At 39.5% G+C, this 25915-nt stretch overlaps 1 protein-coding gene across 1 annotated transcript in view; it reads left to right on the top strand.

The window, feature by feature from the left end:
• The window catches only part of GLB1 (galactosidase beta 1), a 41224-nt gene extending 15534 nt beyond the window's left edge, over nucleotides 1-25690 (top strand). The window contains exons 3-16 of the mRNA XM_050310118.1: nucleotides 336-486; nucleotides 797-857; nucleotides 1697-1791; nucleotides 3045-3225; nucleotides 4420-4478; nucleotides 5384-5505; nucleotides 5609-5649; nucleotides 6089-6201; nucleotides 9120-9194; nucleotides 14029-14118; nucleotides 15400-15513; nucleotides 16455-16586; nucleotides 20552-20791; nucleotides 24242-25690. Of these exons, the coding sequence (XP_050166075.1) occupies nucleotides 336-486; nucleotides 797-857; nucleotides 1697-1791; nucleotides 3045-3225; nucleotides 4420-4478; nucleotides 5384-5505; nucleotides 5609-5649; nucleotides 6089-6201; nucleotides 9120-9194; nucleotides 14029-14118; nucleotides 15400-15513; nucleotides 16455-16586; nucleotides 20552-20791; nucleotides 24242-24502 (1735 nt within the window). The 3' untranslated portion in view covers nucleotides 24503-25690. The remainder of the gene's footprint in view (nucleotides 1-335; nucleotides 487-796; nucleotides 858-1696; nucleotides 1792-3044; nucleotides 3226-4419; nucleotides 4479-5383; nucleotides 5506-5608; nucleotides 5650-6088; nucleotides 6202-9119; nucleotides 9195-14028; nucleotides 14119-15399; nucleotides 15514-16454; nucleotides 16587-20551; nucleotides 20792-24241) is intronic.
• The last annotated feature ends 225 nt before the right edge of the window (nucleotides 25691-25915 follow it).

Raw genomic sequence — 25915 nt, 5'->3', positions numbered from 1 at the left:
TGCTAACTTCAAAACTATTAACTACTTAAATTTTGGAACAGACATCATGGTTTCAAAACGGCACTACCAAAACCTGTTCTTGCACTGATACGGACTGCTGGAGGCATACTGCAAAGTACTAAACCTAATTTCAGTATTAATTTTAATGCCTTCTGCTGTACCAAGTAGCTCACAGAAGAAAGGCCCTAGAGAAAGGCCCTCTTGTCTTTTACTGACCTTAAGGACCAGTTCAGCATTACAGATCTCACTACAGGGGCGTGTAGTGCAAATAGGTGTTACTCGGAATTCTGGTAAGTCTCAGTTTCCTAATGGAAGGTGACTTTTTCTCTTAATAGGTATGTCCCATGGAACTACCACGAAACCCAGATGGGCGTATATGATTTTTTTGGTGGCAAAGATCTGGAGTATTTCCTGCAGCTTGCTAATGAAATTGGATTGCTTGTTATCCTGAGAGCTGGACCTTACATCTGTGCAGAATGGGACATGGTATACAGCCTTTTGTAACAGTTAGCTCATTTCTAGGGTAAATCTAATGCAATTATTTCTGTCTTAAAGTATATAAACCTTCTTGGTGTATCCCTTGGACAAAAGTCTTGTCTTTTAGTATGATTAAATCCATGCATCCTAAGTAACTTCTTACAATACAAGCTTCCTCAGTATTTGTTTTTTCATTAGGAATTACTACTTTCTTGTATAAAATCAGTCTTCATGTCTCACTATATATTCTGATAAAAGACTAAATTCTTTTTAGATTTCCTAAAAAAGTTTACTGAAATATTTCCCTTTTTTTTTCCAGGGAGGTCTTCCTGCATGGCTGTTGGAGAAGACATCTATTGTTCTCAGGTCTTCTGATGCAGGTAGAGACATAAAAAAGGTTATCAAAAATACACTTGGGCAGCAAGGCAACTTGCTGTTTGAGGCCATATAGTAGATAATTCATATTTCAGCCTAAGTTTTCTTGTGAATAAAATCTTTAGTACTTTTACTTAGAAGTGTGCATTCAAGAAGTATATAAAATGAACAAAATAGAGCAGAAAGTTTTCAAGGTATTGACAAGTTGGTGCCAAGAGGGAAGTCATTGTCACCACTGAGGAACAGACGGCAGGTTCAGCTTTGAGATCTTCGGTTTTGTCATGGCCAACTGGCCGCTCCTCATGGGGATCTTTTCTGGCTGGTCAGTGTGCACATAAGTCCAGAACTAGTTACAACATTCTCAGGTGTTGCCTGGTCATGGACCAGTTACAGAGGGATGAAATGAGACAAGAGATTAATGTGTTTATTGGAGTGCATGTTGGGCAGCAAATACGTAGATGTCATATCCAACTTCAGTTTTGCTCATTACGGGTTAAATTATCTACTCTAAAAATAGTACACCTAGCAATGTTTGAATTCTTCTCCTCTTGAAATGTATTAGGACAACCTGTGTGAGACGTGATGAAGTCCCTTTGGTGATTTTTCCAAGTTCATCGATATTTAAATGTTTTATTTTTTAGTAAACTGTACTGGATGCTGACATTTATGAACAACTTTAAGAGCACATCTGTTCAAGTATAAGAGCAATCTGTTCATTAAATGCCGTTCATACTTTGTGTAATTAGAACTATGGTAAAAACTATCCATATGTAAACAAAAATAAATAAAACAAAAATAAACTCCCAGACATTTAGGTGACATGTTTATGCTTTATGTATCACAGATTACCTGGCAGCAGTAGAGAAATGGATGAGTGTCCTTTTGCCAAAGATGAGGCCTTACCTCTATCAAAATGGAGGTCCAATCATCATGGTGCAGGTAACTTTCTGGAAATCAGATGAATCCTAGCAGCAGGAATGCTCATACCACTCTTTCAGACACTCCATGGGTCTTGGGGGTGGTGTCATAGATGTTCCTTAGCAGTTTCAGGTAGCTGAAAGTTTCTGGTGAAATACCTTATGCTAAAGAACTGAATGCACTGTTTCCACAATTCAGAGAGAGCTCATCTGCTCTGTCAAAGTTGTTTCCCAAAACCACAGAAAGCAGTAGAGGGAACTTGTGTAGCTTTTTAGATGTGATATTTGTGCCAGTTCTCATGTAAAGCCAAAATTACAAATGCCTGAGACGATTTGACAGGGAAAACCTGCAGACAGAAGCAAAAGCAGTATGGAGTAAGCCTAAACCTCATGACAAAAACTACTTGAAAACTTAGGCTTTTTAGTTCTTAGCACCTAACTTAAGTTGTAAATGTTTCCGGACACAATCTTGTATGTTTGTGGTGAGTTGCTTCTCTCTTAAACTCCTTCTAGATGCACAGAGGTGATTGTTCTATATTCTTAGAATTTGACCATAATGAAAACTTTATTTCAATATTTTTTAAACTCTCTGGATGACACAGGATGGGATAAGAGCTTGTAATATGCCCAAAATCATTTAGTTGAACAATGTATGTTGTCTGTCGAGCAGAAGCACTGGGCAAAATTATTCTTTGGCAGAAAAAAGATGCTTCTAACAGGATTTTCAGAATCCTGTTAGATTCAGGTCTGCGTGGCATTGGAGATCTGGAGCTTGAAAGTCTGTCTCCTGGAGAAAGGGGCAAGATGTGAACCTTTCAGTAGTAGCAGTGTTGTCCTTCTCCCCTAAGTAATTTTGAGTCCATTGCAGGGCTTTGCTGTTTGTGAGCCCTTTGTAGATGTTCAGTTGCAGTTTTGGTCATATCACAGCCTGTTCTATGTCTTTATTGTTCTGCTTGGGAAGGTTGTCATAGATTTCAAATTTTAATAGAGATTGTGTTGTGATCACTATAACTAAGTAGCAAGGGTAGAAACCTTTGGTGGGGGTTGATTTTTTAGGCTTAGCTCTGCTCAGGGATTTCTCCACTCTAAGATACAGGTGAGGGGAATCAGTGCCTAAAAGTCTTGTCTTCTCTTACTCCTCAGATCTGGAGTTAAAATGACATTTTCAACGTTGCTGTCAAAGGAAGAAGAGGGTTGGATTTGGGCTTTTTAATTTTGGTATCGGATGTGGACTGAAACTGTCTGTGGCTTTACTGACTTGCTTTTACTCTGCAGGTGGAGAACGAGTATGGAAGCTACTTCGCTTGCGACTATAACTACCTGCGTTTCCTTCTGAAGCTCTTTCGCCTATATCTCGGTGATGAGGTGGTGCTTTTCACAACTGATGGTGCAAGCCAGTTTCACTTGAAATGTGGAGCTCTTCAGGGTCTCTATGCAACAGTGGACTTTGCCCCAGGTTGGAGACCACTGTTTGATACCAAAAAATCTGTTTTGTGTGTGGTTGTGGCAGGACAAACTGACTTGACTGCTTGACAAACCTGACCGCTTTGTTTAAATGGGGTAATAGGCATTTATGTGTATTTGACGTACTCCTAAACATACAAGAATCACCCATGAGCACCCAGTTAGAGACTCTCGCATCTTGAAATCATGAATAAGCAATTTACACTGCTCACAGTAAGTATCTCCTAGAAATTAGCAGTAATAGTTGTTACTGATTCCCTGTATTTTTTTATTTTTTTTTTTTTTGTATTTGAGTTTTTCAATGTCCTCGTCTGTCCTGGAATCCAACTGTCAAAGTACATTTCTTTTTAAACCAATTGTTATTAAGAAAAAAAGTACTGCTGAAGATCATAATTAAAAATGTGCACACTGCCACAATTTGCTGGGTTATTGGTCTGAAGAATGGCTTAGCAGCAGTAGTGTGATCAGAAAGTACCCCTTTAATAGGAAAGTTAAGGATTTAAATGTTCATATACTGCATGGACTTGGCAAAATTAGGCTTAAGGCAAAAATAGACTTAAGGAACAAGAAACAAACTCCGAGATAGATATTTTCTTTTTTTTTTAATATGTGACCTGTTCTGTACATTATTCTCTCTACAGCCAAATGTGTGCTTAGCAGGATCTGTTTTCTTACAAGTAGAATGAAATTCTAGAGTGAACTTCATGTGTATCATTTATGAGATGGCGAGCTACTCATGGAAGTGGTTGTTTCCAGTCACTATGGCTTGAGCCACTAGGAGTGATCAGAAATGAAGTACCTCTTTAGAGATTGCCTGGCTTCTGTTCTTCCCTGTAGTCTTGGTAGTGTAACCCCAGACCTAGACTTTCCAATGATCAAGTAGCAATTCTGACACATCTCAGACTTTTTTGTGCCAGAATGTCATTGCTGAGAAAAGCTGGGTTTTCAAAAAGCGTATCTCAAAAGAAAAGACATATACACATGCATGCATACATGTATGTATGTACTTTAAGTAAGTTCTGCAAATTAAACACTGGAATCAAAACTATTGATCTGTGTGTTTGCTGGAGTAACTTCTCATGATTTTTGCTAGGTTGAAAGAGAGATAAGACACCTATCTCAGTAAAATTAAGGACCCAAAAAGTCACAGATGAAGCAACTCAGTTCTATTTCTTTCTGTTTATAGGTGGCAATGTCACAGCAGCATTCTTAGCTCAAAGGAGCAGTGAACCTAAGGGCCCTTTGGTATGTCTTTTCACTTCACTTAAATTTCTTTTAAAATTTCTAATCTTTAAGTTGTTAATAAGAGTTAATAAGAGTTGACAACAGTGCATTGAACAGTTTCAGAGACACGTTGATGAAGACGTAATTTCCAAGTCAGTCAGAAAAAGTGAATAGAGGAGCTTCTGTGGGTGTTTTTCAAACCCACAGTAACTGCTGTTCTGCAAATGCTATTTTAGTCTCAAAATGTATTGATTTTGTTTCAGTAGTTTTCCTTGCTAAGGCAAATGTTTACAAAGCAGCGGAAACGCTAAGTATGATTAGATGGGTTAGTGAGATATGTGTGTAGGTGGAAGCTAAAAGCAAAATTAAAACGGCAGGTTAGAAGTTGTTTCCTGTTTTCAGCTACCCTAGAGGCTTTAGGCAAGCCATAATGGGATGTAAGATCACTGGAAGCCATTTTGGCAAAGGGAAAAGGCCCATTGGGGGTACAAGATTATCTCTGTGCAATGAAATTGTTTGAAATATTTATTTTTCATTATATCTGGTCTATGTATGCTATTCTGCACAGAATATGTTGGATTCATCATTTATTTGAATGCCAAGCATCTGAAACATCCATGTTGACAGGTTCCCAGGAAATCCATGTTCTTTGGTACTTAAGCAGTTGTTTTCAGAGTGCCCCTATAAAATTATTGAAACAATCCTTTAATTTCTTTGACCAGTAGTCTGAAAGTTTGACCAGTCTGCTGAAAAGGACTGATTTAGTATATATTTTGCTGTATTTATAGTAGTTTGAAAATGGCTCAAATGAGTCAATGTGGCTTTTTTTCCTTCCCTCTCACACTTAGTAACCTTAAATCACATTGCATTCCGTTCTTGTTCCCTCTTCATGTTTTCCCTTCCTCTTTTGCCCTTCCTCCTTTCAGGTTAATTCTGAGTTTTATACTGGATGGTTGGATCACTGGGGGCACCGTCATTCTGTTGTGCCCGCACAAACTATAGCTAAAACACTTAATGAAATCCTGGCACGTGGTGCTAACGTTAACCTGTAAGTGTGTGTTCAGTAGAGGTTAATTTTGGGGGATTTTTTTTTTTTCCCCAGTTCAGCAAAACCTGATTTAAGTGGACGCCTTTTTTTTTTTCCTTTTTAGGTACATGTTTATAGGTGGGACTAATTTTGCCTATTGGAATGGTAAGAAATTTTTTGAAAGATACTAATGATGTAGGAGAACTGTTTATGAATTAGGTAGTGATGTATTCTGTGAAAGAATAAACTATGCCTACTTTCACATGAGAAAAGATGACTTGCACTAGCTATTTTCTGTCTGTTGACTGCATGTTTTACTAAACCCATATGGTATTTGTCTTTCCCAAGGCTACTTCTGCTTCACTCAGTCCTGTGAAACAGTGTTTGTCTTCAGAATATTTCTGAAGACTGTGTAACAGAGCATTGTGAGCTCACAAGGAGGTTGTCCTCCATCAGGAATCCCACGTACCAAGGCCTACATTGAATCTGAAAATGTAGCCGAGTCTGACTGTGATCAGAAAGAATTTTCAAAGTTGATGCCTTTGGAAAATACCTAGCTCTTCCACTGCTTCTATGGCTTTTTCTTTTTTTCCTCTTGCCTTAGGTGCTAATATGCCCTATATGCCACAGCCCACCAGTTATGACTACGATGCTCCACTGAGCGAAGCGGGAGATCTGACAGAAAAATATTTTGCCTTGAGAGAAGTCATTGGTATGGTGAGTGTCCCCAGGACATTTTTAGAATGGTTCTTTGAAACATCCCTGGTGTACCATAAACTCTCTTGTTCTAGCATTGGTATAAGTCACTTCTGGATTTACTGTTTTCTGCAAGTGGCAGAAATGAAGCAGAGCAAGACAGTGAGTCCAGCCTCACGGCTTGTTGTTACAAAAGGGCAAAGATCTTGCACCGCTCTGACTATCCCTTCTGTCCTAATGGCTCTCTCCTTCATTTTAGAGGAGAGGATACATATGTAGCTCTGACACCAAAATGATTGAGCTGTCCTTTCTTAATGTATTTGCTTTCTTTCAGCTGAAGGTCAGTAAGCTGAATCAGCTCCCTCAGTCAGCCGAGAGCCAGTGCTGCCCACAAGGGGAGCAGAGGGAGCCAGGAGGGGTTTGGCTGGGAGTAGAGATAGGGGAGGAGTGCACAGAGCTTTTTTCCTTGTAGTGTCAATCAACCATTTGGTCAGTTTAGGGTCATGACTCAGTATCAGTGTGCTACGGCTTAGTATTTTGGCTGTCTGTATCCCAAGCTTCGTCCTGTGCTTTTGGGCCTCTCTGAGAAGAAGCGTGCTTATCCAACTTGGTTTTGTGATTTTACAAGCTGTAGCTAGTAGGGGGGACCAGCTTTGCCTTGCTGTAAAAATATCTCTACAAACTGGACACTGAAGTGAAACATAGAACCTGTGTCTGGATTTTGAATAGCCTGCATTGGAGGCTGTTAAGATGAGGCTTAAAAACAGATTCCACATGAATCACAAGGCTCAGGCTTGTATTTGTCCTGTTACATGCCAGCAACATTCCTATTCACTAGAAGACATTTTTATGCTGAGAGTAGATCTCCCAAAAGAGTACTACCCTTTCTCTAGGGTTGAGCATGCCTGTATCTTCATAACTATGGAAGGCCTCCTGTGGATCGTTCCTTCAATTTCTCAATTTCCCCCAAACTTTGTGGGTTAAACTGATGGGATAATTTTGATGGCCTTTCCAACGGAAACCTCTTGTCTCGATACAACCTTTTTCACCAGAGACATCTCCAAACTTCCTGGTTTAGAGTTGTTTTCTTCAAGGCAAGGTCCCTGTCTGAGATGTTAGTAGTATGCTAGTGCAGTGAGAGAACCTTGATAAGATCTGAAGTGTTCGATGTAACCTCAGGTGTGTTGGGTCTTTTTTTGGTGTGGTTTGTTAGTGTCTTGCTTTTCATATCCATAGGTTCTCATGAAGTTTTTCTGTCTCTCCTGTGGGTTCTAAACCTGTAACAGTCTATCTACTTAGTTGCAGTTTGAGGTGGATCTGATGAAAAAAATTAAAGTTGCCTGTAACTAATGACTGCGTTCAACATGTTAGCTGCGCTAAAAGGCTAACATTAGAATCTTCCTTTACAGTTTCCTTTGGTTAAAAATGTAATGAAGAAGAGTTTCAGTCTACACCCATTGCTTACAGCATTCTCTTAAGTTTTACTGTTTGGACTGAAATTTCCTGCTTTTGACTTCTTCTCTTGGGTGAATACAGTTTTTGTTTCCTTTAAGTCTGGATATCTTGATTATTTCCAAACACAGAGAAGAAGGAATGAACTTGTTACGAGAAATATAAATCAGGCTTTCATCCATCCATAATTGACACTTGACAGGACAGCGTTGGGAATTACACTGCTGTGGCCTGTTTAAAAAAAAAAAAAAAAGAAAAAGGCCAATTAAAAAGACCCCTTGTCTTGGTGCCAAGCCAAGCTTTTGAGCCTGAGTTTGATGCTGGCTATACCATGTGTAAACCTAGAAAATCATGTGTTGTCCTAAAACATTCCAGCTGAAATCAAAGTAAAATCTCTTTAGAAAAAAATTGCTTTCAACCACTCACGAAATTAATTTTTAAAACAAAATCTGCCAAAGTAAGCACTCAGAATATGCAGATGTGCAGCCTTCGCAAGGGCAGTCACTTGTGATGTGTATTAAAATGTAGGCTTAGATTGCTTGTTTACATGGGTATCTCGCCTGCAGAAGGTTTTTCTCTCTAATGTGCAGACAGGGCAATGTTTAGTAAATGAAAGAACAGATGAGAAGAGTGGACGTTACATGAGACAAATAATGGCAAGAAAGGAAGAAGAGGATGATTGCAAGGAGAAAAGAAGGTTGTAGGCTCACAAAAGAGAAGGCTAGGTTATGGGGCAGAAAGCCTGATCTGGTCTACCACTCCTCAAAGGTGTCCAAGAAAGTAGTGGATGCCGTGCATCCCTTCTCTCTGCTGATGTCAGGTGGTAAGTCCTGACATCAGGCAAGAAGTAACCAGAAGTGTAACAGGTCAGTGTTTCCTTGTCATGTTTCCCTGTGATTGATTGGACAGTTATGTAGACCAGGACTAGAAGGAAGATAAAGGTGGGACCTCAGAGCTTCGTGGAGCTGTGTTCTCAAGGCCTGCTTCTCAAAGACCCCAGCCTAGGAAGTAATGGAGTAGCAGGAAAGGCATAAGAGGCTAAAAATTCCTATATGGAAGTGCTGCTAAGGAAGGGTCAGGTGAAAATACTGTCTTGCAGATTTTGAAATGTTCACTCAAGCCCCCATGGACTGGGGAGATGACTGCAGAAGAGTTGTAGAATTAACTCAGGCTGAAGCCACAGGAGGGCTCCAAGGGCACTGTGATTCTTTGGCAGCCAGTTTATTTGTTATGCCTTTTACCGGTACCTCCAGTTGAATAGTTATTAAAAAATTTATACTACATGTGATCAAGTCAGATTTTTTCTTTAAAAAAACCTCCTCCATCTTAAGACTAGATGCATCTGTAACCTTTAGTGAGATTGTTTTCTTTTAGCCGAAGTTCTGATTACAAACTTTACAAAGTTTGTAAGTTGTAAAGTGAGAATTCAGGTGAAATGTGTTGGTATTTAAGTTTTGAGTGTATTTTTTTCCTTCTTCTCGTTTCAGTATAAGCAGTTACCAGAAGGTATTATCCCTCCAACAACACCCAAATTTGCATATGGGAAGGTTCGCTTGCAGAAGGTAAATTAACATCTGTAATATGTATCTTTTGTAACGCTCTGTGTTTGCTTTTTACCAAAAAAATGTTTGTAAGGCTGTTATGGCAAAATCTAGATATAATACAAAATAAAGAGGAAAATCTTGAAAGCAAACTTTCAGGAAGGAGAGAACAGAACTTGGAAGTTAGGAATCATGGCCATGTTGGAAAATGAGAAAATGCATCTTAACTGGATATAAAAAGGTGATTTTTTACAATATGCATATGTACCTGAAGTTTTACTTAACTGAGATTAATATATTATTAACGCAATAGAGTCACAGTTATCGAAGATAACTCATGTATGAGTAATGTAGCTGGGGGAATGTTACCATAAGAGCTATAAGCAAAAACTGTTTCTGTAGCTGGTGACGCCTCTAAAGTAGAAGCAGCAGGTAGGATATACATAACTTTCAAGTACTTCTATGCGTTTAAATTTTGAATATGGAACATTTTGATAAATTTGGGTGTCTTATAAAGTTTCTTACAAGATTTGTGCAAATCTGTAGCTGATGAGAAAAATTAAATTGGTTTCTTGCTGAGGGAGAAGCACACAGAACCTAGCATGCTAAACCCAACCCTACTATATCCTGTACAACAACAGTACTGTAGCTGATCAGCTTGTAGGTATCTGGAGTTTGTCCATATCACCACTGTTTTGGGACCAAGGACAATTTTTGTGAGATATGGTTGAGAAGTAGGTTCCTGAAGTGAGTGAAGAGAGTGGTTTTAAGGGCAACAGAAGAGAGAGCAGGTATGAACTTGTCTGTATTCCTTCTGCTGGGCACAGTCAAATTTTGAGATGGAGGATTACTGCAGTTAGTGTACTGGCTACCGTAACTCCTAATGCTTTGATTTTATACTTTGTAATTTAATTTGGCAGCAATTTTTCTAGTTAGCAATATATCTGATGTGTTATGTACTGCAACTGAAGCGCTGCAAAACTTGGTAGTGATATGGCTTTGCAGGCATTTTCATGTCATTCTGCTCAATTGGTGGGCAGAAATACTTTATTGCAAAAAGTGGTTCACCAGTGATGTTGAAACAGATCTATATAATTTTCAGCAACCCCTGGCAGTAGTGACTAATTATATGCACTTATCAGTACATCCACCACTGTGGCTGCTGTCTAGGGTTGCCAGCAGTTAGGAGCGCAGCTATCAGATTTTGACTCTGATCTTCTCATGGTTCATGGCTCTCAGATAAGCTGTCCAGTTTCACTAGAATGATGAACTTTCTCTTTCATGCCTTCAAGAAATGAATGCTGCTGGGTGCCTGGTCCAGACACCCATCTTACAAAGGAGTCAGGTGACCAAAGTTGCTCAAATATCACAGCTTTGACCTGGCCATCACATGGGGAACCATGTTCCTTCACCTTCTATGCTTCTTGCTTTATTGAGAGGAAGTGTTTTACTCTCCACACAGCGGTTTTAGGAATCCAGATGGCACGTGTAAACTGCCAGGCATGAGGTTTCTGTCATGCCTGTACATATACTGCCATCTGCAGTGAAAACGTCCAGAACTGTTTTCTGTGAGAAAAGCAGCTTTTTGATCTCTGACCTGTTGCTTAGCTTCAGCAGCAGTTTGCTCTGCTTGGCTACCCCACAATACAGGATGAGTCTCAAATCACAGAGGATTTGTGCCATCCCAGCCAAAGTCTTCCTCCCAACTCCATTCTAGCCTCTGCTGGGACTAGGTCCAATGCACCTTGTTGTATGGAGAAGCCTGAATGTATTTGGGTGAATATCAGAGAGGGAGTATTTTAAATAACAGGACATGACTTTGGTAACAGTAAACTTCCCAGCTATATCATTTGCAGTGACAGTGCTAAAACAGGTACTGTGTGCAGCTTCACTGTGCAGCTGAGGTCCAGAAGTACATGTAACCAGAGCAAACTGTACTCTATTGATTTTTTTTCCCCACAAGATATTCTGTGACAGTTTAGTCCCTAAGTACCAACTCTACTCATCAAGCGGTTGTTAATTTGAGCTTGTTTGAGCTATTGAATTATTTTAAAGAATCCTCCAGGGTGGGAAAAAATATAGTTTATTAAAATATGCTGGAGACACTGACATTGTTATATAAGAGCAGAAGACAGGAAAGCAGGTGATAAGGAAAAAGTCTTGTTGCATAGATGCAAAAGAGAAGTGCAGAAGATGATGAATGAGGGCAAGCAAAAGCAGAACAGCAGCTGGAGCTATTTTGTTTCTTTTTCATGCTTAACCTTACACTTCGGTTTTGAAGACTTTGCTCTAAAGTGTTACTATTTTTTGTTAGTAGTCATTTGTTGCTTTTCGGGTTGTTTTTAAAAACTCCTGACAATATTTGTGATTTTTAAATTCACTGTTAGGTTTCTGTTGTGATGCTGATTGTCCACTAAGTAGCAGTAAATGGGAACTTGCAGCGAGACCAGCTCTTGAGGGTTTTTTTGTATGCACAACTGAAGACTGAAAAGCTGAACAAAAGTAATATATTGAAGTTTCAAAGAAACAAGCTTCTACCAGCCCAGTCCCTGAGTGAATCATATGTGGTTGACCTGTATTCAGAATAGAAGCCCTCTTGGTAGCAGGAACTTAAAAACTAAGTCAAAAAGGCACATGTACAAGCTACTAATACTCAGTTCAGCAAGGCACAGAGCAGCACTCATTGCCAGTTAGTAGCTCGTTCAGGTGACTGCGTGTGTGTCTTAATGCTGCTTACATTCATTTCTGATTTCACTGTCCACCCGGGCTAAGACTATTAATGCACATAGGTGGATGACACTGTGACCATCAGGCTTGTTGCCTGAGTTAACATGCTTAGCTGTAGGCTAGCGAGAGTGACCCAACCTGCAGGTAGCAATGACATTACCTTTTGTATACTTATGGCATCCTTTTGCTTTCTTGTTCCTATCTAGGGTTAAGATAAGCTCATTTTAAAAGTCTCTTTAGATCTGTGTCTACATGCTTGTTGTGGTTTAATCCTGGTAGGCAGCTGAGCACCACACGCTGCTCGCTCGCTCTCCCCCAGTGCGGTGGGGGAGAGAATCAGAAAGGTAGAGGTGTGAAAACTAGTGGGTTGAGATATAAAGATGGTTTAGTAGGTAAAGCAAAAATTGCAGGCATAAGTGAAGTGAAAACTGCACACATAAGTAAGGCGAGATAAGAATTTCATTTACTACTACCTGTCCACAGGGAATCGTTCTGCCATCCCCAGGAAAACAGGGCTCCATCACAGAATCATTAGGGTTGGAAAAGACCTCAGAGATTGTCACGTCCAAGGGTTAACCCAGCACCACCCTGTTCACCACTAAACCATGCTCCTGAGTGCCACATCACACCTTTTGAATAGTTCATGTGTATTGGTAACCTGCCAAGATAAACACTGTCACTCCAAACATCTCCGCCTTCTTCCTTTTTCCCCAGCTTCTATTGCCAAGCATGACACCATATGATATGGGATATCCCTGTGGTCACGGGGGGTGTCCCAGCTGTGTCCCCTCCTAACTTCTTGTGCACCCCCAGCCTGCTCTCTGGGGGGGTGGTGAGAGAAGCAGAAAAGCCCTTGACCCCGTGTAAGCTGGACTCAGCAGTAACAAAAACATCCCTGTGTTATCAATGCTGCCTCCAGCAAGAATCTGAAACACAGTCCCATGCTAACTACTGTGAAGAAATTTAACTGTATCCCAGCCAAAACCAGTACTATACTGCAGAATTAATTAGGTGTACATAGATGATACATGCTGGCTTCTGTTGCTCACTGCAAAATGCTGTACGTACATTTTAATATTTCAGCACTATTTTCGTGTATGTTCTCACAAAATTCAATAGTTCTGTTACTGAATTAGCCTCAGAGGTTTGAATTGCTGTGAATGCTCTTGCAGTACAGTTTTGCAAGACTTTAAAAACCTGAATTTTTTTTTCTGGTTTTTTTTCTCAAGCATTTGAATGTAAATCTGTGTTTGAGAAGTATTTTGAATGTGAACTGAACACCACTGAACAGTGACAATAATTCTGGTGAAACAGGTTGACATCTTGCAGGAAAAATTTGATTTTTTGAGATTGTAAGACAGTAGGCATATTGTGGACATTTTGACTAACCTAAAACTGATCGTGGACTTTGAGACAGAATTGTAGATTGGTGTAAAACTCTGTAATTTCAAAAGGAAATTGTGGATGGCAACAAAAGGCAATTCAATTGTAAACCTCAAAGCCCTCATTCAGCAAGGTATTTATGTATCTGACTACCCTAAACCTTGCTCCCGGTCTTACTAAAATCAGTCCAACTACTTACATGTGACAACTGAATGACAGCCTTGAAATTTCTAAAATAATTTAAGACTAAATAGGGTAAAATCAATTTGGATAGCTCTTGATGGAAGCAAATTGTATCCCTACTTAGCTCTGAATGATTTCAGAGTAACTCAATAGATATCAGTGACATTTTCCCTAACTTGATTCTAACTATAATTGAGCAAAATTTAGATAATATAGTTGTTTTCTAATAATTGTCCAGAGCAGTTGTGTTTGTTTATAAAAATTTGGTGAGAAACTCCTGGGTTAGTTCTTGTTAAATAATAAAGGGTCATTTTTCTTTTAATGAATGCATAGCAAGTTTATAACATCTACTTTTTTAAAACATTGCTACACACATAGCATGGTCCTTTCAGAGTTCATCAGTTGTCTGTACTGTATTGGATTATTAATGTGTCTGCAAGGATGATGTAAAGATTTATTAACTTTCTAGACAGATGCAGCAAGCTGGCTTGGTGGTATGCAAGCTGTTGTATTTGGACTGAAACTTACTAACCTTCACATATCTGCTTTTTCTGTGCTGCAGGTGGGCACTGTGGTGCAGGTTCTTGATGGGCTGTCACCTTCTGGACCAGTGAAAAGCACTTACCCATTGACCTTTGTTCAGCTAAAGCAGGTAAGGATTCCTTCAGCAGCCACTTTGCAGTAATTTTGTAATGTTTATTTGAACAACCCTTTGTGGTGTTACTCTTCTTACATGATGTCTTACACCTTATCCCAGCACAGAAGTAATAGTATTATACAGGAATCCAGGATTTTTGTATTGGAGGCCTTTCTGTATTCTACAGTGCTCCTGTTTTGCACCTGAGGTTTTCTTCTTCCTGTGAATGTAGGTACCTGTGCTGTCCAGGCTTTCACCTTTATTTCTCTCCTCTCTGAAGTATTGACTTTCAGATTTTTAAGAGACTGCTGGGGGTTTTTTATAGCCCTTCTTCATAGCCCTCTGCTGGACCCTCTCCAGTAGTTCCATGTCCTTCTTCAACTGAGGACCCCAGAACTGGACATGGCATTTCAGACATAGCCTCACCAGGGCTGAGTAGAGGTGCAGAATCACTTTCCTTGACCTTCTGGCAGTGCTCTTCCTAATGCACCCCAGGATACCATTGGCCTTCTTGGCCACAGGGGCACACTGCTGGCTCATGGACAACTTGTTGTCCACCAGGACCCCCCAGCTCCTTCTCTGCAGAGCTGCTTTCCAGTAGGTGAGCCCCCAACATGTACAACTGCGTGAGGTTATTCTTCCCCAGGTGCAGGACCCTGCACTTGCCTTTTTTGAGCTTCATTAGTCTCCTCTCCACCCAACTCTCCAGCCTGTCCAGGTCCCAGTAATGGCTATGACATTTTTTTCTGTTCCTGATGAGGAATTTAGTGAAAAATATTCCTAAATGTTCCTGATGTAAACCATGCAGTATTTAAAGATAATAGATAATTAGATAGTTAAAGATAATGGATAATTAGATAATATTAGATAATATTGACTTGATGAACATGTCAATTTATGGGCAGTGGGTGACAGTGAAGTCAGTTATGAAGGGATTTTCCAGCTATCTTTTCACTGATTTTAATGAAGAAATAATACTGTTGGTCATTAACTACTTTGTTTTTATTGAGGAAATACCTCTTAGATACAGCCTTATCTTTTAAAGTTGCGTAAATCTTCTGATGAAATTTAGAAGTGGAAACTCTGTGGGACTTACACCCATTACCTAAAGGTCAAAGTGAATTTGAATCTGAAGCGGTGTCTGTGATAGATGCTATCTGAAGTGAATGAAAGTTAACATTTCAATCCAACCACGTAGGGATATTTCTAATTCTGACCTGAACTGAAACTACGGAATTATTTGGTTCATGAATCTGCTTTTTTTTTTTTTTCCTTTCTTTTCTTTTTTTCTCCTAGTATTTTGGGTTTGTACTGTACCGAACTACACTTCCAAAAAACTGTACGGAGCCAACAGAACTGTCTTCACCTTTAAACGGAGTCCACGATCGTGCCTATGTCTCTGTCGATGGGGTAAAAGCACTGCTTGCTGGTGTTCATTTCTACCACGAGTGGCCTTCATGAGAGTCATGGATGCAATCTACAGAGTTTTTTTCCTCCCTTCTCTAGATTACCAAGACAACCCTGATCTTATTTAATTACACAAAGGAAATAAGGAAGTATATAGTTATTTCATATCAGATGCTCAAATTTGTATTGGAGAAAACGTGACTGTTATCTTGCCATTTTTGAAATTTGAATGTTGATACAGATTCATGAATTAAGTGAGTAAAAGACCTAGAGAAAGGGTTTACTTGCAAGTTCATGAGATGTGTTAATGATGTATATGCTTGGTGGCTTTCTGCAGTATTTCCATAAATATTTTTTTTTAATTATTATTCTCTTATTTTTTCCTTTGAGGGTGGGAGGAAGAGAAAGCTTGAGTCTATGTCTTACCTTATGAAACTGGCTTCTGATCACAGTTTCAGGGGAAAAAAAAGTTTATTGTACGGAATGTGAACTTTCTTCCCATAAGCAGGGTTTTATTCCTTCTTAATGAGAATTAATATAAATTCATGGACTTTTATCACCTATTTTTTTAATTATTATGTGACCTATGCTGAACTCTCATCACCTTTTATGTCCAGGTCAAGCTCTTTTTTCCTTATGTTGTGGGAATAGGAACAAACAGAACTAAATATTGATACACTCTTAATTGGAAGATGAAGCCCCTTTAAATCAGTGATATTGCCAAAATCTTCTTAGTCAGTAGACTAAATTCGGGAACTTGCTTTTTGTGATTCAGGTACATCAAAACCCACTAGCACATCCATTTATTGTGTACTGAAATGTGAACATTGACATAGCAGTTCAGAAAATTTTTTTTTAAAGTCCTTTTTTTTTCTTTTGCCATTTTTATTTTCTTCATGCAAGTTGAAAAAAACAAATAACAGGGTATTTTTGTTGTTCTCTAGGTTCCTCAGGGTGTCCTTGAAAGGGACAAGTCACTTACTATAAATATAACTGGAACGGCTGGAGCAAATCTGGACCTCTTGGTAGAGAATATGGGCCGAGTCAACTTTGGTAGATACAATAATGACTTTAAGGTAAGTAAAATCAATGGAGTTATGGGATTGTAATGGTTTTTATTCTTTTCCACAGGTTAAAAAGAAAGTAATGGGGTAGAAAGAGCAAAAAGGTCAGGATTACACAGCTGGAACTTTACCTCAAAATATAACTACTCACTGGTTTTCATTTGAGTTTTTCCAGTCACTGAAATCAATGTGAAATAAAAAACTGCCAGACATATTTTAAACTTTTTTTGTTGGTTCACTTATGTTGTCGCCCACAAGACTTTCAGATTGAGTTAAGCCGGTAGCTAACATTTTAAAATGTGCAAAACTGCTTGTATAAACTCCATAAATGGGTTGGAAATTGGTCTAGGACTTGATTATACTTTGAGGTTTGTAAATCCTGGGATTGCATTTGGTGGGTGGGTGGCTTTGAGGTTTGTATGTGTACATATGTACACTCTTGTATCTCTCTCCCTGTCCCATTCCATTTGTCAGCAGTGTGCCCTTGTAATAATTTCAGTGTGGCTGGAAAAGGCTGTCTCACAAGCCCTTTATCATGCAAAAGTGCCAGTTCAGATTTGGACTGGTCAGATGTTAGAGATAATTTTTAGAAAGCTTCCAAATTCTTCTGGGTGTGGGACTGCCACCTCTGTGCATGAGTGGCTGTGGTGAGTTGACCTTGGCTGCAACCATGTGCCACAAAGCCACTGTGTCACTCCTCCATCAACAGGAGAGGGGGGAAAAATACTACAAGTTTGTGGTTCAAGATAAGACAGGGAGATCACTCAGCGATTACTCTCATGGGGAAAACGGGCTTAACTCAGGGAAATCAATTTATTGCCAATTAAACAGAGCAGGATAATGAAAAATAAGAACAAATCTTAAAAACACCCTTCCTTTCTTCCCAGGCTCAACCTCACTCGAGATTCTTTTACCTCCTCCCCTTGAGCAAGGAAAGGGGACAAGAAATGGGGGTTGCAGTTAGTTCATCACACGCTCTCTCTGTTGTTCCTTCCTCCTCACACTCTTCCCTGCTCCAGCATGGGGCCCTACCTACGAGAGACAGTCCTTCACAAATTTCTCCAGTGTGCATCCTTACTATGGGCTGCAGTTCTTCATGCACTGCTCCAGCATGGGTCCCTTCCACAGGGTGCAGTCCCTCAGAAACAGATTGTTCAAGTGTGGGTCCCCACCGGGTCACAAGTCTTGCCAGCAAACCTGCTCCAGCGTGGGCTGCTCTCCACGGGTCCACAGGTCCTGCCAGGAGCCTGCTCCAGCACAGGCTTCTACAAGGTCACACCCTCCTTTGGGGACATCCAAGTGCTCTGGCCTGGGGTCCTCCTCATGCTGCAGGTGGATGGATACCTGCTCCACCTGCTCCATGAGCTGTGATGGGACAAGCTGTGTCACTGTTGTCTGCAGGGGAATCTCTGCTCCTGCACCTAGAGCACGTTCTCCCCCTCCTCTTCTACTGACCCTGGGGCTCTTTCTTTTCATTTTTCTTCACTCCTGTCTCACGGCTGCTACGCAGGTTTGGGGTTTTTAGCCATACTTAAATATGTCATCACAGAGGCACTCCCAGTGTCACTGATGGGCTCAGCAGTGGGTCTGTCTTGGAGTCAGTTGGAACTGTCTTTCTCCAACATGGGGCAGCTTCTGGCATCTTCTAACAAAAGCCCCACCTGCAGCTCCCCTTGCTACCAAAACCTTACCATGAAAACACAGTACCATGGGGGGCCACTAACAGAGCACTAGGAAGGGCAGGGGCAAAAAGTAAACTTTTTTGGTTTTAGACTTAATGGGATCCCCCAGTGCTGTGTGATAGTTGATAAAAGAGGGGAGTGCTGTAGAGGCCAGTCTTGCATTGTGTTTGGGCTGTGTACAGTTCACAGCATGCCATTTTTTTTTGGTTTTGATATTATTAGGACACAGCTGGGTAGCAGTAGTGCCAACTCTGTCCATGCTGTCTCTTCAAGGCACTTCACCCTTATCTGACTGGTAGTTGAGGAAAGCTAGTATCCCAGTGTTTTGCTTTCATGTTGAAGCAGCAGCAATATTTTTTTGTGTTTAATAACAGGACAGGTGATAAACTTATGTGCTTAATGCTAAATTAAGGTAACAAAATAGGGTGTTAGAGGTTGGATTAGGGAGGTGCTCGGTGCTGCTGTGGTTGAGCTGAAATTCACACTTATACCAGGGTTTCAACCGTTTAAAGATTTAAGAGTGAAAGCAAGTTTAGGAGACGTGTCCCTGGTGAGAATAATCGTTTAAAACCAGGATCCTTCTGTGTAAAAAAAGGCGGCCTTTCTCAGATAGCTTTGGACTGTGTGCAGTGCTTCTTCCCATAGAATTCCTCCATCATGCTGTTCTTTGTGTTGATTTTGAAAACTGAAAGTAATGATACCTTGGGTTTTAGATATTTTGTGCTTTCGAAAATCACATTAGTGGAAGAAGTTCCTGCCTTGTGAAGCCTCGCATTTTTAAGCAAACAGGATGGTTTTCAGGGTTTTGTTTGGCTGGGGTTTTTATCACTTTTTTGAGCTTGAAATCAAAATAGGCATTTAGCTTTTGTGAAGGATTCTTAAAAGGATTTTGGTTTTAAAATGTTCTGCTAACCTAAGTCTTGTTGTTGAAGGACACAAAAGAAGGAACAGCATGGTTTCTGATTTTTTCTATCTTTTCACATGCTCACTGCCATCTGTGTCTCAGTTATACTTGGAAAATTTATATCTACATCTGGACCATTGAATGTGCATTCTTATGCAGATCAAAGTAAAAATGTTTAGTAGGCAGTTCATATCATTCTAAAAATGATTCTGTTCATAGTGCCTACTGATGAGCTTAGGGGGCAGGTTAGAAGGTTCAACCTAAAGTGACATTGCATTACTTCAGTTGGCTACTAGGCAGAATACAGACTAGATTGTGTAGAAAAGTTTTGTCACTTAACACTCTGCAGATATTTTATTTTGACATAAGAAAAATAAGCTCCTGTTCCGCGAAGTGGACATCTAGGTAAAGGAAAGAAAAACCACTTAGTACTCATACAGGTGATGAGGTCTGTGGAGTCAATGCAATGCTTATTAGACATCACAGCAGACACACAACATAGTATCAGCCCTCCAAAGCCATAGAAACTGTGGTTTTGCTTGTTCCTGTTTGACATGTGGTGTTTGCAACAGAACTTAAGTTGTGCTTAAAAACAGCTTCTATGCAAGGTCTATTCAAGCAGTTAAAATCAACCCCTTGCATTGCACTGAAACACCACTTAAAGAACTACTACTACAACACAATTAGGATGTGTGCAGGGGTAACTTAATGTTCCTTTCATTCTTCTTAAATCATGACCTTATCTTGCTTTTGCGTTCGTTGTGCAAGTACCCTGGTGTGGTGTGAACCAATGTGTGTGTGGTTCCATGGAAATGAAATGGGACTCTGTGGTCTTAAAGCTGACTGTAAGCTTAAAGTATGTCACTGAATTGGGCATGTGCATTGGTTTTTGTGATACTTTTATCTTATCTGGAGAAAATTTGTAGGAAGTAAATACCACTTTCTCTGCTATTGTGCAGGTTAATGTCTTGGGTTAGTGACTCAGTGTTACCAAATGATGGTATCACAGACTTAATGATGCTTAATGTTGCTTCTGCTTTTTGTTAAGCCCTAGGTTTTGTAATCATGTTAACGTTAAGGCAAAATAAAAGTTTTCCCAGTTACAGGAAAAAAGTTTGAAAAAAACCTCTTGGGTATCAATGAAAGCTTAAAACTTTGAAGATGAACAGATCTCTCACAGAGAAAAAATTAAGCCCTTTATTCTTAAGCAGAACTTATAACTTGGTGAAGACCAGATGCTTGGCTTTCTCATACACAGATTGGCAGCCAGCTGTTGCAAGTACTTTGATTCAGTTTTTATTCCTGACTGATTTATAGTTGCAGACAAATAGCTTCAATAAGGTAAGCTAATTATCTTATATTTTGGTGTTGGTTTTTTTTCTTCTTTTTAGGGTCTAGTTTCAAATTTAACTCTTGCTCAAGATGTACTTGTTGGATGGGAAATGTATCCTCTAGACATAGATGCAGCAGTGAACTATGGCATTGTTCCTCTCTTTGATCAGCCGGAGAGATTTGTTGGCAATCCACTGAATGACGAAGTACCTACGTTTTACACCGGTAGTCTTTCAATTCCTGGAGGGATTCCAGACTTGCCACAAGACACCTATGTCAGTTTTCCTGGCTGGACAAAGGTACAACTTTTTGCTGTAAAAACTCAAAGTCTGCTTGGAAAGCTATTGAAACTTCTATGGACAATCAAAGTCCACCTTTTGTGGGTGGGTGGAAGTTGGTTTTAGTGGTGGGCTGTGGGAAGCCTGCGGACAGATCTCTGTTAATGGGAACTTCTCACAGGGCTGGAGCATAGCTAGAACAGCAAGGAGTGTGTTTTCACAGTGCCATGCTTGAAACCACCAGCATGCAGGATGGGTAAGGAGCAGCTCAGCTTGCTGGTGGGACAGAGGTAGCAGAATGTGTGCACTGAAGTACCACTCCTCTTGGAAGCCTAAGCGTTTAAATCCAGGGTTTAGGGAAGTGACAGTGTTAGGCAGCAAACCTGTCCCTTTCTGAAACAATTATTTTACTGCTATTAAAATAAAGTAGGAAAAAGAGTCTCTGTTGATCGTCCTATCTATGAGTATTGTAGTGGTTAAAGCACTTTACAATACGCAGAGGACTGTGATTCATTGCAAGCGCTTAGTGTTGCTGGCACTGAGCTTGGATGAGGAAGTCTGACTTGGTCCCTGTTCCTGCGTAGATGTGCATGTCTCACACAGTCACTAAATAAAATTTAAAAATAGCTTCTTTTGCATGGCAACTGGAATCTGAGATTTTTTCAGTAAATTCCATGACCCCACCGGTCATAAATCTTTAGGAAGCGTGGTGGCCATACCTGACTATTGGCAAACCCATATTTAAAATGGCAAATTAGTCCAAGAATTCTTATGTATTGGTGAAGATCTTTTTCTCTGATCTATAGAAACCTTTGTTTTACATAGTTTGTATACCCTCTAAATCAGTCATGGTGAGAAATCCCAGATGCACTGTAAGTCGGGCTGATGAATTGATCCTTCAAGCTTTATATGGATTGGTCCAGAGTTTTTAATAAGATTTCTAGGAGTAATAAGATTGAGGTGATGCTGGGTGAGAAAACTGAGACTTCCAGGTAACTTAAGCAATTACTAAATACCTTTAAGGCAGAGGACCTTAAGGATATAAATTTCACTCAGGTCCCACTGTATTTGGGCCTTAATTCCTTGAGTGGCACTATATAAATTGCTGATACCAAAGTGTGGAGAGGGATTCTGAATAGGGGTTAAAACTCACCTATTTGAGATGTTGGAAAACCATGGAAGCAACACTTATCAAGGAAACTGATAGTCCTAATGATGGTTTTGCCTTTGCATACTAGGGCAAGGAATATAGCATGTTGGAGAGCCTGGAAGGAAGGGTTGCAGCCTTAAGAGTCATGGCCTGTTGTAGCTCGCTTGCCTTCAGTGGTTTTTAAGCCCTTAGCTAGTAATAAAACCTCCTTCACCCTCTCTTGAAGAATCAGGATGCCCTTGAGCATACATGCTGAACGTATGGTTAGATTTATTGGAACTTTTTTTTTTTCCTCAACAGAAAATAGGATTTGGAATCAGGACTGTTCTTGATTTCTGTGAAATTGTGGGTTGTTGTTGCTTTGCCTGCTAAAGGAGATCTTGCTACTGAAGATAAAGTTTCTCCCTCTTTTATTTTGTCTAGGGCGTTTTCATTGGTAGTGTATATAGTGTCAAAATTTGCTGGTTTGGGGCACACAAATTCCTGAGGGTCTTTAGAAACTTCAGTGTTAATAAAGACAATTCGGAATGGAGAAATTTAAGTTTATAGCTTTACTGCAAAAATGTGTTACAACCAGTGACTGATAAAGATCAGAAACTGAGACCTGTCTGATCATGCCTCCAGCATTTGAACTAGAATGCAGTTGATTCCTACAGTAAACACCTACTTCCCACAGGTTTACTGTCAGTGTCTGTAGGAGGAGGGCTACTGTCTGTCTAGTGGGTACGCTAATTAGTCTTGGTGTGTGGGGGTGGAGCTGGCATTAATGCTATGTTTTCTTCTAGAACTACTACAGCAGCAAAGTAGAGGGTTTGAATAAAGATTCACTTGATTAAAGAAAAAAATTTTGGGGTCAAAGTTTATTAACACCTTGGCAGGATGATGCAAGATAGGATCTTATACCACGGAAGTGGATACAGAGCTGATATAACTAAACTGCATTTGCAAATGTTCTAACTCCTTAAAAGTTTCCCTTGCGTGTTTCATAAAATTTGGTTTTGTAAATACTTGAAAAAGGAAACACAAGAAAGATACCTCTAAAACAACCTGAACAGCAATACTCACCATATTACCATTGTGCCTCTATAAATCCTGTTAAAATATTGTTCTGGTTTCAGTTATCCCAGAAAACTTTAGAAATTACTTGAATTCAGCGGAAGTCCTTACTTTCCACTGATTCAGACAATTTTATTTTTATCAATGCACATCAATGCTGTGAATTAGTTTTTCCTCTATATTTTGATTACCAAAGGCCAAAGTAAAAGAAGAAAACACAAATGCAGTTACCTGTTCCCATCCCTTCCTTTCCTTGACACTGAAATCTTGTTTGACATACAGTGAAAGGACACTTTGAAGGAGTAAAAGCAAGTTATTTATCCAAATCAGTTGTATATCCTCCCTTCTATCTTACTTAATAAGCAAAGCTCAGCTCAACTCAGTAAGAGTCAGTTTACAGTTTTACTAAACATTCTGCATCCCACCAATTTATAGACTTTTGGAAAAATCTGCATTTGTGTCACTTTGGTGTGTCTGTTTCGTGGTGCATAAATGATTGTTTTGACTTTTTTCTTTTTCTCCTTGCCATTTTTTTTTAAATCTTTTGAACTTAAGGTATTCATGATGTTAGGACAATATTTTGAACTAGGAGTTCTGACCACCTCAACTATAAAAAGCGACTTAGGGACTTTTTATGCCAAGTTAAGCACAATTTCATTTAACCTAATACTAGCAGACCCCTGAAGATTTTAACTGCAACAAAATACAGTACTTTCTTGCAGTGTGATTTCACAAGTACTTTTGTTGACTAAGTATAAGAGACATTTAAGTTTCATGTGTCTAGACAAGCTGTAGCTTTTCCATGAAATCACGGAACAGGAAGGGACTAACAAGGTAGTGTAGTCTTACACTTGTACGGAGAGCCACAACAGAATTAGGATCTGCATTTTTCTTCTGTGAGTTCCTTCTCCTTTTAACAATCAGCTTCAAGCAAATAAAATTTTTAGGTTTGTTTTGATCTTAAACTTGGTGCAAAATTCAGCACGAGGAACCTGCAATCGTTTTTGTAAGTATTGTAATATTTGGAATTGCTGCAGTATTTGACCACTTTCTTTTTAAATATTAACAATAGCTTTAACTGCTCAGGGAATTTAGATTATTTTTACTGTCTTCAGCATTTTCTCAATTTTCTGTCCTTGTGTTCTATCAAACTGAAAGATGAAGGAAATTTGGTTGCTATATGAAGAGCATTATGCTTAAAGCTATTTTGTCATTTGATATCTGAAAAATTATTAAAACATTGTTTTTTCTTTCTCTCTTAACAGGGGCAAATTTGGATCAATGGCTTTAATCTTGGCCGCTACTGGCCAGCCCGTGGTCCTCAGTTGACCCTTTATGTTCCAAGGAATATACTTGTTTCATCGGTGCCAAACAACATAACAGTCTTGGAGCTGGAGAGTTCTCCTTGCAGCACCCAGGCCTGCGAAATAGAATTTGTAGATGAACCTAACATCAATGCAACCATACAGTATGAAACTTACAGCCACCAGCTCTTCGTTAGAGACATGCGGCTGACCCATTTATAATGATTTGAGTGTTTCTTTATCTTTCCCCTACTTTGCTTCCCTTTCCATCAAATCGTACTGATTTGACACCAAGTCTTTAAAAAAAGGAAATCTGATTATCTGAGGCAACTTTTTAAATTCTTCAAAGACTTTGTTTTGTTTTTAAAAATCTCTCAGAGGTAAATATTAAAGTTCTTTTTAAAAATAAAAACTGTAGCTTTAAAATGTGCATTGGACTGTGAAATTGAACTCAACTGGAAGGTAACGTTTGCATCAGTCTAGTAAAAATGTAGTCCTTGTACGCTGCTTGCACTATAGTAACCTTCTTAACACTTTTTTTACCATGTTTTGCAACTAGAGAGGAGCCTACAAAAGGGGTGCACAGCCCCTGCTACCTTGGTGGTTTCACTCTCGGGTCTGGTAGCTCAGAGCTGCCAACAGACAAGACGCTTTCAGCTTCTTTTATCACCTGGTTGGTATCAACGTCTTTTACTCTGATTGGGCTCACTGCTAGCATTGAGTGGACCTCATTTTTTTTTATGACCTCTGTGCAAGTGACTTCGGGAAAATTTCAGCTGGTTTCTTACAGGAGCAGTGAGAACAACTGCAGAAGAGAGCACTCAAATGCCTGCTGGTCCAAACAGCAGTAACGTGGAGAGGGACCTTGTAGTATCCATCTGTCCCCTCTTAGAAAGCCAGTTTACTGCTTCCATTCTGCTGTCTCTGAAGACTTAAAGTAAATTGAGTAGTACAAGGACATATGGAAAATTTAGGCTGTTTTGGTTGGCCTCTAACTAACCTATAGTTTTAAAATGAGCCATTTTCCCTCTAATATATCCTTTTTATGTTTATTTTCTTCTTTTTTTTTTCCTAATGGGCATGGAGTACCTACTTTTTATAGGCCAGCACCTTGAAAGTGGAGTGCTTTGAATTAAAGAATTTTACTTCTCTTTAGTTATCTGTTTTGTTCCAGTAAACTGATGGTCTTTGTAAGTGCCTGATATTTGCAAAGATGCACAAACTGTCAGTACAGCTGACTTTCTAGAGCAGACAGAATCTTCTTTTTGCTTCTTATGGTGATGTCAGTCATGCACACTCCTTGGTGATATTTAAACAACAGAGTATGATGGAATCAAGTATTTTCATAATCAGTGGTTTCTTCCTTTGATTTTTGTCTGACATTATTAAAATGGTTCTTTAAAGATTAAATTTTTCCTCTGTGTGTTTGAGAAGGAAAAAAAGGAGGAGGAAGAATTATGAGCAGTACTAAGGAAGAAATGAGATTGTAAAGTCACTGCAGATGAGGTGTTATTCTTGTTGATGTCTCATTTATTTTCTGTGTTATGAAGATTACAAAGTAAACAAAATGAAGTAGCTGTAATGGGCTGAGTGGACACAGGAGGTGCCACTGTTTTCTGAGATAACCAGTGCAAA

Source organism: Myiozetetes cayanensis, unplaced genomic scaffold (assembly GCF_022539395.1).
Source record: "Myiozetetes cayanensis isolate MyiCay16 unplaced genomic scaffold, myiCay2020 scf1, whole genome shotgun sequence".
Taxonomy (NCBI): Eukaryota; Metazoa; Chordata; class Aves; order Passeriformes; family Tyrannidae; genus Myiozetetes; species Myiozetetes cayanensis.
The sequence above is the reverse complement of the archived record's forward strand: the minus strand, read 5'-3'. Positions and strand labels throughout refer to the sequence as shown.